We start from the raw sequence: 15,011 nt of genomic DNA on the forward strand, positions 1-15,011 counted from the left end.
TTGAACCGAATACTGCTAACTCCTAGATTTACATTAAAATAATGTGAATTTTCAGATTTATGTATACAATATAAAATAATTTGTATTTAAATAATATATTATATAAAAATATTTTTTAATAAAGTAATTTATTTCTATAATTTAATTTTAATTTAAAAAATAAAATATATTAAAAAAATTATATATAAAAGTACTAATAAAAATTTTAGGATGTTTAAAATAATTTTCTTTTTTAAAAAATTATTCCTATTAAAAAATAATTTTTATTAATTAATTTTTTAAAATATGCTTATTTTCTTGTGAAACAAGCGGAATCAAAATTTATAATTTTTTTTACCAATCAAAGAAAATTTATAGTTATCAAAATCAAATCTTACTTTTTGAATTATCAATTTTTTATTAAATTTATAGTTAAGGATTTTCTTACTTTTTTTTTTAATTTCTTTAGAAATTAAGATATAATATACTAAATATAAACCATTTTTAGATTAAAATTGAAAAAATAATTCAAAATAAAATATAGTATGAGAATATTTAAAAAAAAAAAAAAAGTATTAAGGGGCTGGGGCTGGGGCTAAGCCGCCCAGTAAATGTAATATATTCAGAATTGAAATATGAGAGAGAGAGAGAACCTTCTGGTTACCAAAAGTTCCCTTTCCATTCCCATTTTCTAATGCTCTCTGTCTCTATTTATAAATAATTTTCCATCTTCAATCGAACTTTCTAAAGACCTTTTTTTCTCCTTCTCTCTCCAATGAATTTTTGTTCCTGAATTCGAAATTTACAGCTCTGAGAATCTGAATTACATACATTTTTTTAAGAAAAATGGTTTTTGGGTTTTTGATTTCAGCTTCCACTCTCCATCTGCTTCAGTTTTTAGTTCAATTTTGATTACGCAGGTATGTTCTTCTGTCAATTTCTCCCCATAATTTTTGCTTGTTTTCTTGCTTAGAAACTTCATGAAATCTTTTCTTCCAGTCTTTCTAATCTATGTCATGCTTCATTAACAAACTTGAATTAGCTCGTTTGGACCCACCATAATCTTCAATGGTTTTTGGGCATTTGTTTATGATGCTACGATTGGATCTTTACTTTGATCAATTTGGAGTATAGTGATAAAGGAAGAGAAACTTGCTTTTCTTTACATATTGGTTATTTTTGTATAGAACCCACTTGTGCTTTTAATCTGCTTTCTAGCCTAACCTCCTATTTGAGCTGCTTCTGCTTGAAAGCTCTTAATTTTGGTTGAGCCAGAATTCCTTGGCTTTCACATTTTTCCTTTGAAATTTCATGTGAGGTGGAAAGCTCACTGGTTAATGTCTTACTTCACTTTACGTCTTTCAGAATGGGAAGGAAAGTAAAGTGTCTTGTGTCATTCTTTGCTTGTGATTCATCTGCTTTTATGGGTTCTCCTATCTCTACCATTAACTCTTATTTGTCCTATTGAATATTTCCTTTTTTTCTCTGCAGAGATTACTCTGAAATTGTTAGGTGGTGTGACCCAGCAGCCAACCTTTTGATAAGAGACAAGGTCAGATGGTGTATCTCATGTTCATTAGTCATACACACACGTAATTGTTTTTATGCACGTATATGTTATAGGTCATCAATTTTCTAAAGCTTTTGGAGAGTTCTGGTAGGTCTTTGGATGTTTCTCGTGAATGACCTGCAAGTTCTGCTTTGTTGGTTGGGACATTTATTTAGTTCTCTTTATGGGTTGCTTAGTGATCGACCTCCACTTCCCTTGGATTTTTGACCACATTCGTTGAACTTAATTGTTTGAATCATTTGTATCAAATTCATATCATTGGAATCATTATCTAACTTGTATTGTATTTTTGAATGACTGCTGTTCTTTGTGAGCTAGTTTCTATATGCCAAAGAACTATCTTTTTTTTTTTTTTTTCCTGGTTATTGACTTTTTATCCCTTGGATTGGTGCATATATTAATTTTAGAATGGGGTGCATAGTGTCTACACCGAAGGATTCTGGGGGAAACAGAAGGAGACCAGGAAGTATAGGGGAAGTTTTTGTGTATATACCTGGTTTTCGGATACCAAAAGCTGTTGATTTCTCTGTGTCACTTGGTGATCACTTGTCAAAGAATTCAGTGGAGCGTTTATCAGCTTTAAGAACTCGAATTGTAGTTATGGCTGGCCAAGAAGCACCGACGGTCACAAGAACAAAGAGAAAAAGTGCTACCCAACATGGTAGGTTGTAAACTCAGATGTGCATATCATAGTAAATTAGCAGTGGTTCAATTATTTATATGTTACACTAATTTGTGTTCGAAGGAGGTTCAACATTGGCTGATCTTCATCAGGCTCTTGAAGATTACTTGCCTGTTCTTTTGGGATTAGTCAAAGATGGAAGTCATCTACAACACAAGGTGCAATTTGTCTGGATAAATCAAGAGGATGATGCAGAGGTGGGAGAGTGAGATGGCTTACCTATTTATTACCTGTTAATAGGATTGTTTTGCCAATTTTTTTCATTTCATTCAGCTTGTAGTTCCATTTCTTTGCATTGAATAATGGTGGATTTGATATGTAATTATGATTTTACAGGAAACAGCCATGTCTAATGCATGGTATGAGGTGTTATCAGTTTTGCACTTAATGGCAATGCTATTACTATCCCAGGCCAACTTGTTACTTCTTCCAAGAATATCCACTGATGGTTATCAGCCAAAAGTATCAGCAGGTAGGTATTTGCAGCCAAATATGTGGTGGTGATGAGCTATATGTTCACCTGCTCCTTTCTTTTTTCTCCCAGATAAATCATGCTCTTTCTTGTAATGTTAAACTTTAAAAATTTTATCGTTCCTAATATTTCCTATTTATTAGTTTCTTTCTGTTCACTGAATGTTGAATTTTCCCTTTGTTTGTCTATTGGGGCTTGGGAGAGTGCTGGCAGACGGCAAGCTTTATACATCTTTTTTGTGATTCACCCTGCAAAAACTTTTTGCTGCTATTAAATTTACATAGTCAATATAATCAGCATCAATAGATTGATCTGTGTAGCAGACAGAAAGTGATAGTTTAATGGGTTATGACTGAGAAATATTCCAAAAGTTTTATTCTTTTTGCAATTGTATTCAATCATTTTAATCTTGTCAGTCATGTACACAACTCCTTGTATTGGTGTGAATTGTTGCCAAACTCGTTTATTCACAAGTTGCTATTATGAGATCTTCAGAACTGGAGATAGCCAAACCCAATCAAGGATTAGTATACCTAAAACACCTGTCCATATACAGGTTGACCTGCTCTTACTTGTTTATCTGATTTTAGTTTTCATGAATAGTTGGTTTGTCTGGGTGTAGTTGTAATTGGTCCTTCAAGGTATTTAAGAATTTGCCAGGTGTCTTTAAAACTATTAATGATAAAATCTGGTCTAAGTTCAGTTGATTTGTAGAATAGAAGGGAATAGGTGGCTTTGGGATATGAACAAGTCTTGGTTCTGGAAATAAGTAGTTTGTATTACTACTGAAATAGCTGCTCCAGTACTGATCTAGATTAGAAAGGCATATTGCAAAAGTTTACTGTTCTTAGTCCCTTATTCAGTTCACTTTTGAGAGTGTGTGTTCAATTAGATTTTCTTTAAGGATGCATATTTATGATCGGGGATTTAAGCTGCAAAACTCAATTTTATGGTACTAAATGTGGTCTCTCTTATGGAGTTTTTTTCCTGAAGAATGAGTGATGAATGATGATATTAAACAAAGTAACAACTTTCTATTCTTCTCAAGAATTTCATTCACGATGATGCAAGTTGTTAGTAACTTAGTATCAAGTCAGTGATTAGTTTTGATTTTAAGCTGTCAGCAGTTGGGCATGGGTGGTCTGCCTGGATTAATATTTACCTTTTAGTTGCTTTTGCTAGAAATTTATTTCAGTTACTTAGAGCTTTTATGACGGTTATTTTGGGCTGTAACTGAATTATTGAATAAAGGAGAACCCTGTTATTGTTTATAAGGCATATGAGAAATCTCAATAAATATTAATTTCTTCCTAAGTATTCCTTCTTTTTTGTTCCCTTCTTCTTGGCCCTTTTTCTCTTTCTGGATTTCTCCATTCTCTTTTCAGTGCTACACTGTTCTTAGTCCTTGAATTTGGGTTGTGGGATTGGATTTATTCCACAACCGAAGGCAATTATTGTCTTGGAGAGCAAACTGAAGTTCCTAACTATTCAGTATAAAAAGCAGAACTACAAGTACTGTTTTGAAATCATCCTATTTGTTAGAATGTAGAAGGAGAGATAATTTGTGAACTGAAAGCGTGATTATTCCCTCAAGCTTGATTGGGTTTTATAATACCATGGCAAATACAAAATAGGAAGCTTACATGATTTTAGGAGATCCTATTACATTATTACATGCATCAGTATAGCCTATCTATAGTAGTGAATGAAGGAACAATTGAGGGTATATCACTATTAAACATTCGTAAAATAATATTGATCCACTTGGTTTGGGGAAAGCTGTTAAATCCTTAAAAAATTACCAACCAGTGGATTAGTAAATAAAGAGAAAAAAAGTGATAGCTGCTACTTATGTTGGACTATAAATTTCAGCTAAGTATTTTATTTTTGTTGTTGTGGACAGTTATTATGCCACAGTTAGATAGGTTGAGCCAGCTCTAATTTAGGGAAAATTAATTTCAAACAGGGATTTGTTACTTAATTCCTTTAAATTTAATTGAGACTTTTTTACTATCAGATTTTATTTTTATTCTGATTTTGTAATTGACTTGGTTCCCATGTAAGTACACATTGAAGAATTAGAGAAACATAAATCTTTCTTTCCTTCTTCCGTTAATTTCTTCTATATTGCCTTCTTTCCCTAGTTTCATCATTTCAATATGCTATCTCCTCTTTCTTCTATTTGCTTATTCTTTTTCTTGTTCACCACATAAATTTCATTTTATACATAAATTCTGTTTTCCTTTCTTTTGTTACAGAGAGCAGGCGAGCATCTATTGATATTTTCTTGAAGGCTGCAGGATACCTGGATTGTGCTGTCCGTCATGTGCTCCCACAGTTTCCTGCTGCACTAAGGTTGATATGAATGAAATACGTACTAAATGGAGCTGCTTGTGCTGTCATTAGAAGTTTATTCTGACTTTATTGTCTTTTGGTTTCAGGAGAGATTTGCCGGTGGATTTGGCAGAAGGAGTTCTTAGAGCACTTTGTCTGCAAGCATTGGGGCAGGTACTATATTATTTCTGGAGGATTAATTACAAAAGACCCTTTGAAGCTTGCTTCAAAGACACTTTGGTCCTTTTATTTCAAAGTTAGTAGTTTTGTTCCTTATAGTATCGTTAGTGAAGAATATAAGATTTTGAGGGACCAAAACGTGCTATAAAATAATAGTTCCAAGATAAATGTGCAATTAAATTTATATTTTAGGGACCAAAATTTGAAATTGAATTTAAAATGTTATGGACTAGAGTACAATGGAACTATTCATAATTTCACTGTCAACCAATGACTGAACTGTTGGTTCATTAATAAACTCAATGGGCTAAAGGTGCTAATTTTGATACAACAGTGACCAAATTGTATTTAATGCAAAATTTAGGCTTTTTTAATTTGGTGATAACCTCTTTCTGGATGGATTTATTTGTTGAAGTGCAATATTGTGCACTCTTTTTTAGGCTTAATACATAGATTTCCCATGTGAAATCTTGTGGCCTGCTAAACTTCTCTGTCTATCTATTTAGCACCTCAATTTCCGTTAAACCAAAATTGATTTGGTCAATGTTTCGTGTGAACACACATGGGGGAGAGAGAGAGAGAGAGAGAGAGGTATTGAGTCAGCATAAATTACAAATCCACATAAAATTTGTTTAACCAAGGATTTATCGGTAATAAAGAATTCATTGGTTATAAAAGTATCAATAAGGGAGAAAGGAAAATTGAGAAGGAAAATATCCTTCACATGTTTGGATTGGAGGAAAATTAGGGAGAAACAAAAATTAGTTGAAGGTGCAATATTGTGCACTCTTTTTTAGGCTTAATACATAGATTTCCCATGTAAAGTCTTGTGGTATGCTAAACTTCTCTGTCTATCTATTTAACACCTCATTTTCCTTCAAACAAAAAATTGATTTGGTCAATGTTTCATTTTGTGTGTGTGTGTGTGTGTGTGAGAGAGAGAGAGAGAGAGAGAGAGGTAATTGAGTCAGCATACATTAAAAATCCACAGAAAATTTGTTTAACCAAGGATTTATCGGTAATAAAGAATTTATTGGTTAGAAAAGTATCAATAAGGGAGAAAGGAAAATTGAGAAGGTAGGGAGAGGAAAATAACAAATATGAAAAAATTTAAATATCTGATGTAATTTTATGATTTACTTTTGATAAGGTAGGGAAAAAATGGTAATTTTACTAATCATAAAATGACATTCCCCCTATATTTTCCACTCAATGTCCAAACATGAGAAGAAAAATTCATTTTCCTCCCAGAATTGATGTGTGCTTTACTTTCCTACCTATATTTTCTTTCCTTCAAGCCAAACATAGTGCAAGTGTTAAATATATCTCAAGAAAAGTAGGGAGTGCTGCCAAACATAAAGAAGATTGGTCCTGGATGAAGAAGATTGGATTAGATGTTATTCAATTTTGGGTAGGTTTTTAGTTATTGTTAATGGGACTGGGGAAGGCTACATTTTTCAAGAGTTCAGGGACATTGCAAGCTTTTTCATTTTTCAATTTTTTTTTTTAGTTAGAAGTTTTATCAAGGAGAATATTTGAAGATCGCAACTTGGAGGTCAGACCCAACCAAAAACAATTAGGAAAGGATGCTAAACAGTTAAGAACAGTTTCTTTGATGCCCTGATGCACGTGACACCAAGAAGCCAAGAAAACCACTTTGTTCATCTACAAATTAAGAGAAAAACCTGGCCCTCAAAATCATGAGCATTTCTTGCTTCCCGCAGAACTCCACAACATGCAAAAAGAAAGAAAAATTCTAGCAAGATAATTCTTTATTTTCTTCTTTGCTTGGCTTCCCATTAGCATTCCTCCATAAAGCTCTGTTAATTAATCGACATGGATGATGTATGGCCAGTTGAAGTCACTTGAACTACTAGGTGATTAACATAACCTAGCAATGATTGATAGACTCTGGAGCCAATGGGTGTATTACATCAAATTGATCCTTCAAAGCTAACTGCAAGTCGTGCTTTTAGCTTATCCTTCTATCTTCCTTATTTCGTTTGTGAGTAATGATCTTTTGAAAATGGAAACTTCCTCTACTCTGCTACGTCATTTAGAAGAGACGCACCACCTCATTTTTTCTTTAATGTTGAGAAACTAGAACTTAGGCACACTTGTTAATCATATGATCTATAGTTTGATGTTCTATCTTCTAGTCTGAATAAAACTTTCACTGTTTCCTGTCCTATGAAGGTTGTGGACATCCAACTGGGGATGGCAATTGATAGTGCCAAAGCTACTCTAGCAGTGAAGCGGAGGCTTGCTTGTGAGATGGTAAAGTATTGGCAGCAGGTATGAAGTGTTTATTAGAATTGTTCAAGTTTGCCCTTCAAATTTTAAGAATTGTTCGGACAGTAGGTCTATATTAATTTTTTCATGGTTCCATTGTTGGTCTTTTTTTTTCATCATTTTCTTTGGCTTATTACTTGACTATTGCTCTGTATTCCATTCAGTAAATAATACAAGTCTGTTATTGGATTTATGACCACTAAAGAATAAAGATAGAGTCAAGGCATTAAGATAATTGTTTTTGGCAGGATTCTATTTTGGGTTGCAAGATTTTACTTTTTAATTCAATCACCTGTTTGTTCTGAAGGATTTTGCTTGCGGTTGTTAGATAAAGCATGCCATTTTATCCTGGTTCAGCAATTAAAGTTTAATCTGCCTTGAAATCATCAGGCGTGTCCAGTTTGCGCCAAAATTAAATTATGGCCAATGTAATACATGATTTTGTAATTTTCAGTTAATTAGCGCTGATTAAACCCAATTCATCCAAAAATCAAATTATTTCTTTTATTATGAAAGAAACAAAAAAGTTACTTTACAAGGTCATATTAAGAAAGAATTGCTATTTTTTGGGGTCAATTGGTGTTAATTTGGGGTAGTTTAGAAATTCATGTATAAAATTGGCCAAAAAGTCAATTTTTAGGTGAATTTCGCTTTCCTTACAAGTTTATGGGGCAAAGTGAACTTTAATCCGTTTTGGGACATTCGTATGCATAGGATGCTATTTTTTCACTGAGGAACTTCATTGTGTTTTAAAACTGTTTCAAGTTTCAATTTCTTGCAACAATGAATTTTTTAATTCGCTTGCAAAGATTTATTGGAATCTTAAGAATTAAGCTAATTTATCAATTTATGGAAGGAGACATTTTTCTTTTCTTTGCATCAATTTCTTCAAGTTCATGATCTGCCATCCCAAAAAGGCAAAATAAGCTAAACTTGGGTGGTGAAGATTTTTCTAGTTAGGAGTTAAGTTTTCCCATCTCTTTGAAATGCAAGTTTCTCATGCTTCCTTTTGCCCAAAAGTATGTTGTTAGCTCCATTTATAGTTCGCATATTATAAATTTCTTGTCATCTGTCAATCTTTGCTAGGGATAGTTGATACTATGGCTTTGTGCAATAAATATCCTTGGTCTTGTAATAATGACATTTTAAGTCCTGTAAATATTTGTTTTCCGTTTTAGTTTATGTTGCATATGAATTTATTAATCAGGATGTTACATTTCAATTGCATGAATGACATTTAAGTCCAGTGAATATTTGCCTTTTTCTTTACTTTATGTTGCTTATGCATTTATGAATCGTGATATTACATTCTGACGAGTGATCATGAAATATAGTTTGTTTTTCTTTGTTATTCATTTGACAGGCTCAAGATAATATAATGAATCTTCCATTAGCCAATGGTTGGGGGGAAAAGCACAGACTTTTTGTTAAGTGGAAATATGTGGAAGCAAAGGTTTCTTGGAATTTCTCTTTTACCTTTCTTCATTTTTCCATATGTGAATTCCTCATATTATCCTGTGCTTTTGTGATTATCCTTGTTTCTGGATCTTGGAATCTTTATAAATGTGTGTCCTCACTTTGCAGCAAAATGTGAGGATTAAACTATCTAGGAATATCATCAAAGAAAAAATTTACATATTTATTAGAGGCTATTAGGCATATGGTAAAGAACCTTGACTTTGTTAATAAGCTGCTCATAAAATATGTTGGTTTGGCGATGTTAGAATTAAGGAGATTTTTCCTTAATTAATGGGATATATCTCATTGAAGAATCTCATGATTTTCTCATTCATGATTATGAGAAAATCATGAGATTGATTAGCAAAATCTTAGAAATGATTTATGATTTATGATTGATTGATAGCATTCCATATATCATGTATCTTCCGTTATAAATATGAAGTTCTACATAATATGAAAATAACATAAGATAATGAAAATGTAATGTTTTGTGTTTGGCTTTCTCTTCTCTCTTCCTTCCTTTTCTTCTCTTTATCATCTTTCTAAAGATTTCTCTTGGTATTAGAGCTTTAAAAATTCTGGGCCTCCTTTTTCTTTCTTTCCACATGAAAATTCTGCTTTCCTCCTTTACAGTTTTAGAGTTGGGTTTGAAGTCCCAGCTCACTTTTTCTCTTCTTCTACTGTTTTGTTGGGAATTCCCATTGTATTGTGTTTCTATTATGGCTTTCCTAGTTTTTAAACATTTTGATGACTCTTTCTCTGCTCTTCCTTCTTCTTTGCAGCTGAGGGTTTGAGTTTGTGTCCCAAAGCTTACTTCCTCTTTCTAGGTTTGAGTCCCAAAGCTCTGGATTGGAGTCCCAAGCTATTTTTCTCCAAATCTCTCTACCTTTCTCATTTTTCACATGGTATTAAAAAGAAAAAGAAAAAGAAAAGGAAAAGAGTGCTTGATAACGATTCCATGACTTAAGCAAAAATCTCATTAAGGGGAGTGTTAGAATTAATGATATTTTTCCTTAATTAATCGGATTTGTCTCATTGAAGAATCTCATGGTTATGAGAAAATCATGAGATTGATTAGCAAATTCTTAGAAATGATTTATGATTGATTGATAGCATTCCATATATATCATCTATCTTCCATTATATTGAGTTCTCTGTAATACAAAAAGAACACAAGATAATAAAAATATAGTCTTTTGTGTTTGGCTCTCTTCTCTCTTCCTTTTCTTCTCTTTATCATCTTTATAAAAATTTCACAGGCAATAACCAGATATATGAGACTGAATGTCCCTGAGTTGAGCCTTGTGAATTACATAGAAAATCCTTATTCTAATGTCAAATAAATAGCTGCAGGTAACCATTTGAGAACTCAAGTAGAAGACCATTTGATTTTTGGGTCGTACAGCTGAAAAAATTTGTTCCATGTCTGGTTGGATGGACATTCTGGGTCTGGGATGCTCGACTTGTATATAAAGTTGGTTTGTAAAATAACTAACTAATACTTTATCAGGGAAAAGTTCAAATTAGTCTTAAAAATTTAAATTGCAAATACACAATAAAGTGTTCTTATTTCAGAAGTCCCCACCACTGAGGATTTCTTCAAAAATGAAATATTCTGCTAGTTATACGCCAAAAGTTATTTTGGAACTCAGATGGGACCTTAGAGTCAAAGATAAACTTTCAAAACAGTCCTCATAATAGAAACAATAATAAATCTCTCAATCAAAATTCAATAATACAGAAAGAAAACAGAATTACTCTCCCTCAGCTATGTTCATTTTATTATTTTTTAAAGTTTCTTATCAATTTTTTTCTCATTGTCAATCTCTCAAGTACTCTTATTTTCTATGATCATTTTTCTATTCTTTGGTAAAATTTTTATGCTTCAATTTTGTCAAATTCAGAGTGAAACAATGGAAGACCAGTTAGACATCCTAATATATTTTCTTTTATTTCAATTTTTTTCTTAGTTTTTAGTACATCTTTTCCTTTGAAATTCACTAGGTAGAGTATTTTTTGCTAATTTTATATGTTTAAAGGCACAATAAAAGAAATAATTAAAATATCAATAATATATTAAGATACATAATTTCTTAATCATTCTTCTTTTAAAGGTAATAAAGAAAAAAAATAGTTTGTTTACATACATGTGCATTTTGAAATTTTAGGGACTACAATAGTGCAATAAGATGACCTCTTAATTTTGGGGACTAATTTGAACTTTTCTGTACTTTTTCTCATCAAAATCAGGAAGGAAATGTTTTTTATTTTTTATTTTTTATTTATACTTGATAAGTCCATGCTTTTTTATTGACATATCATGTAAATGAGTTTGGGAGAATCATATACTACCTATGATGTGTAATGCGGTAGACTTTTAATCTAAGTATCCAGTTATTGATTGTGTTTGTGCAGGTGCAATAGCTTGACTATATTCCAGCTGTTCAGCTATAGGCTGAAAATGGTTGAATAGATTTGTGATTTAGTGTCATAATATTTTGTTGTTTGCATTTCTCGAACAAGTGATTCAAGCAAAGTTCATCTTTTATTTATTTAATTTATTTTACTTGATCAGGCAGCAGCATATTACTATCATGGCTTGATCCTTGATGAGGGGAACACAGAGAAATCTCATGGGATGGCTGTTGCTGCTTTGCAAGCTGCAGATGAATATTTTAAGGAGAGTAGGCGGGCATGTGAGGCATTTAATGCTGCTTCTCCTTTATCAAGGTAATGTACTGGTGCCTCTGCTATTTAGGGTCTCCATATAACTATGTTATGCTTGCTGTGTAAACTTATTTTGTTATTGTTATAAAATGAAGATGGTCCTTTCTTTTTCAGCCTTTAGTCAACTCACTACATTCTGAATATCTTCATCCCACACTTATCTTCTTGACTAAAATTTAATTGTATCCTTGCCTTAGAGAAAGAAAGCAGTAAGACCATTGATAGAGTAATCGATGGAGCATGAGGGGAAGGGAATGTTGGGTGCAGGAGGGAGGCTAGGTCCTATTTGAGGAAACTCTTGGTAGACTATAATTGGTTAATTTAAAGTATTCCTTCCCAAAATCTCATCATGTGCCCTTCCCCCAAGATAAGCAGGTTTACATTATTAACATTTTTGTTTTAATAAAAATACTAGGAAAATCTCAATAGCCCTTAATATGTTGCTCAGTTCTTTCCCTTGATTTTTTTGTGTTTATATTTTTTTTTACCCATTCTGACATGCAAGAAAAGTTAGAACTATACGGGCACACTTTTATCTCCTGTTGCCCATATTGTTCTTTTTATGAATTGTGAACTAGTTCAAAATACTAATCAAATTAAAAAAAGGGTGCTTTTACCTGCTTGAGATCTTACTGAAAGATTATTGCTGATGCTTCTCTCAGAGTAGGAGTTTAAAGTGTTGACTATTTATGCATGTGTATGGCTTGTTTCAATGTCTAGATAGTTAGGCTTTTTCTGTAATAAAGATGGTTATTTATTGTGCAAAGAAAAGGGAGCTTGTCATTCATATAGTAGACTATATGTCTATATCTCATGTATTGAATATGCGGATATTGTTTGAAATTCAACGATCTTTATCATATTCATGAGGACAGTGTTTGTTTAGGGAGTGAAACAAAGGAAGAGAAGTGATGTCAAATGTAAGTTTGATAGATTTTTTAAATCATTATTGTCTTGTATGTTTAATGAATATCATCGACAAAGAAGTCGAGATTGAACTGAATAATGCTTATTGTCTTAATTCTGAAAGTTACAAGGCAGTATATTTATACAATAATTCTAATATAGTAATATTCTAAATTAGGAAATTAGGATATACAAAAAATATAAACGTTTCCTTTACAACCTTTTAGGAACCTTAGGAAATATCTCATGTCCCATCTTGCAAACTAAATTATGGAAATATTTGCTATTGAATTCCAGAAATCACACAAGCAATATCCGAAACTCCACTATTGAGTTTCTCTTTGATGAAATATTGATTGAATTTTTATATGTGTTGTTTAATCATGCTGAACTAGATTGTTGGGCAATGCTAATGGCAGTCTTATTATTGCAGTATAAGGACTTTTTTTTTTTTAAAATCCAGCAATTATAGCTCCTGTATTGATCTCTGAATCCATAGAAGTTCACAAACACCTTGAGCCATGGCTCTATATTTAGCCTTTGTAGTTGATCTTGTCACTATGTTATGCTTCTTGTTTCTCCATGTGTCTAGATTTCCATTGAAAAATGTGCAATAACCCTATGTAGATCCACCTTAATTTGCATCTATATAGCCTTCTACTTTTAGATGACCATGTTTGGCAAGCAACAGTCCCTTGGAGCTGACTTCAGATAACTTAAAGTACGAAGTACAGCTTCTAAATGTGAATCCTGAGGATTGTATGCATAAATTGACTAATACCACTTGAAGCAAAAGATCATGCATAAATTTTCTTGTCTAAATACTGTTTTGGTGCAGAAATCCACCGCTTTGGGGAACAGTGAAATATCTCTCTGAGAAAATTCCAAAAGATACTTCTAGCAAGGTGCGGATAAATCGCGATCTCTATTCTCATGAAAAGTAAGTGGTGCTTTCAAAAGTTGAGTTTGCTTTCTTCTGATTTATTTATCTTCAAATTTGCTTTGATAATAATTGTAACGTTGAAACAATCCTGAAACCTGTGTTTTGGTGATGACTGAAGAATAATGGAGACAGCACCGACATTGCCCGATTTTGCTTTGTCCCTGAAACCGGACGATTATCAGCTTCCTTCGGTGGATTCATCTTGGAACGAAGAGAATGTGAATGGAGGGTAAGCCTATTCCGACCAAATCAAGAGTGAAGGCTGTGTGTAATCTTTGCAGAAAGAAGCTATACTACAAAAGCCATCTCAAAAACTTGGAGTGGCCAATTAAACAGGTGTATCATTCTTCAACTGTGTACCAAAGGTCCCCTTTAGCCCCACATTTTTTAAGTAAAGTTTTCTTTCTCTTTTCTAAGATTTCTTTTCCAACCTTAAAGCTTTGTAGCTTACCCTGTAATAGAGCTTTGTGCAAGTTCCTGTTGTGTGTAAATTTCTTGCTGCGGAAAAAGAATTGTTTTCCTTGCTTGTAAAATTGATTATAGCAATAAACATGATTTTCTCTCTCCCTCTCCCTCTCTAGTATATTAGCTGGTGGAGTTTTTCATATAGAAAACTGCAAGCTATTGGGTTTAGAGTTGGTTAAATGAAAAGATGGTCTTAGTTTGATGAAAAATACTCTACTATAATGAGTATTGTAGAGTAAAAGGGACATTTAATGCATGTACAATACATCTATTTATAGGACGTCCAGAGACAAAGGAAACTACAAAAATACACTAGAACCTATTTAACTATCTAACGCTATATGCTAACATCCCCTTATGTTGGATCAGGGCAAAGTAACCAAATGCTACTCTGATATAAAAAAAGAAATTTATTGTAGAATGGGCAATGATTTGGTGATAATACGTGGGTAGGAGTAATAAAACTTTTTTGTAGCTGTTTTTGGACCAAGTGATAATTAATGTCAAGATACTTGGTTCTCTCGTAAAAAACAGAGTTGTTAGTTATATGAATAATTACTTGGTTATTACACTGCAGAACCATGGAAAACAGAGTTGTTAGCTATATGAATAGTTGCTTGGTTATCACACTGCAAAGAAACAAAAAATTATATATTTAACTCGTAAATCTTTTGAGTATATATGAAATCCATAAAAGTTCATACATGACAACTTCCATGCTTCGATTCTCTACTTCGGCAGAAGACTTAGAAACTATTTTCTATTTCTTGATCTTCCAACTAATAAAAGAGTTCCTAAAAAAAATACAAAATTCAGTAACAAATTGCCTAGAAAAGGCACAAGTGGTCCAATCTGCATCACAATAAGCTAAAAGATGAGAGAAGTTAGATGTAGCAGAAAAATATAATTCTCTAGCTGGACATGTTTGAAGATATCTTAAACCATGGCAAGCAGCATCTCAATGTGGTTTTCTAAGACTAGACATAAAGTAACTCAAGTA

At 32.6% G+C, this 15,011-nt stretch overlaps 1 protein-coding gene across 2 annotated transcripts; it reads left to right on the top strand.

The window, feature by feature from the left end:
- The first annotated feature begins 603 nt into the window (after nt 1-603).
- On the top strand, nt 604-14,112 carry LOC110609292. Of its 2 annotated transcripts, XM_021748768.2 has the most exons (12): nt 606-899; nt 1,471-1,531; nt 1,957-2,210; nt 2,295-2,428; nt 2,568-2,703; nt 4,962-5,058; nt 5,145-5,211; nt 7,414-7,512; nt 8,873-8,962; nt 11,546-11,700; nt 13,442-13,543; nt 13,665-14,112. In XM_021748768.2, the coding sequence occupies exons 3-12, from the start codon at nt 1,958-1,960 to the stop codon at nt 13,777-13,779; spliced, it is 1,248 nt and encodes a 415-aa protein (XP_021604460.1). In that variant the 5' UTR covers nt 606-899; nt 1,471-1,531; nt 1,957; the 3' UTR covers nt 13,780-14,112. The 2 variants fall into 2 exon arrangements, with proteins under 2 accessions (XP_043808007.1, XP_021604460.1); XM_043952072.1 differs by lacking the exon at nt 8,873-8,962 and having other exon boundaries at nt 604-899.
- The last annotated feature ends 899 nt before the right edge of the window (nt 14,113-15,011 follow it).

Source organism: Manihot esculenta, chromosome 2 (genome assembly GCF_001659605.2).
Source record: "Manihot esculenta cultivar AM560-2 chromosome 2, M.esculenta_v8, whole genome shotgun sequence".
Classification (NCBI taxonomy): Eukaryota; Viridiplantae; Streptophyta; class Magnoliopsida; order Malpighiales; family Euphorbiaceae; genus Manihot; species Manihot esculenta.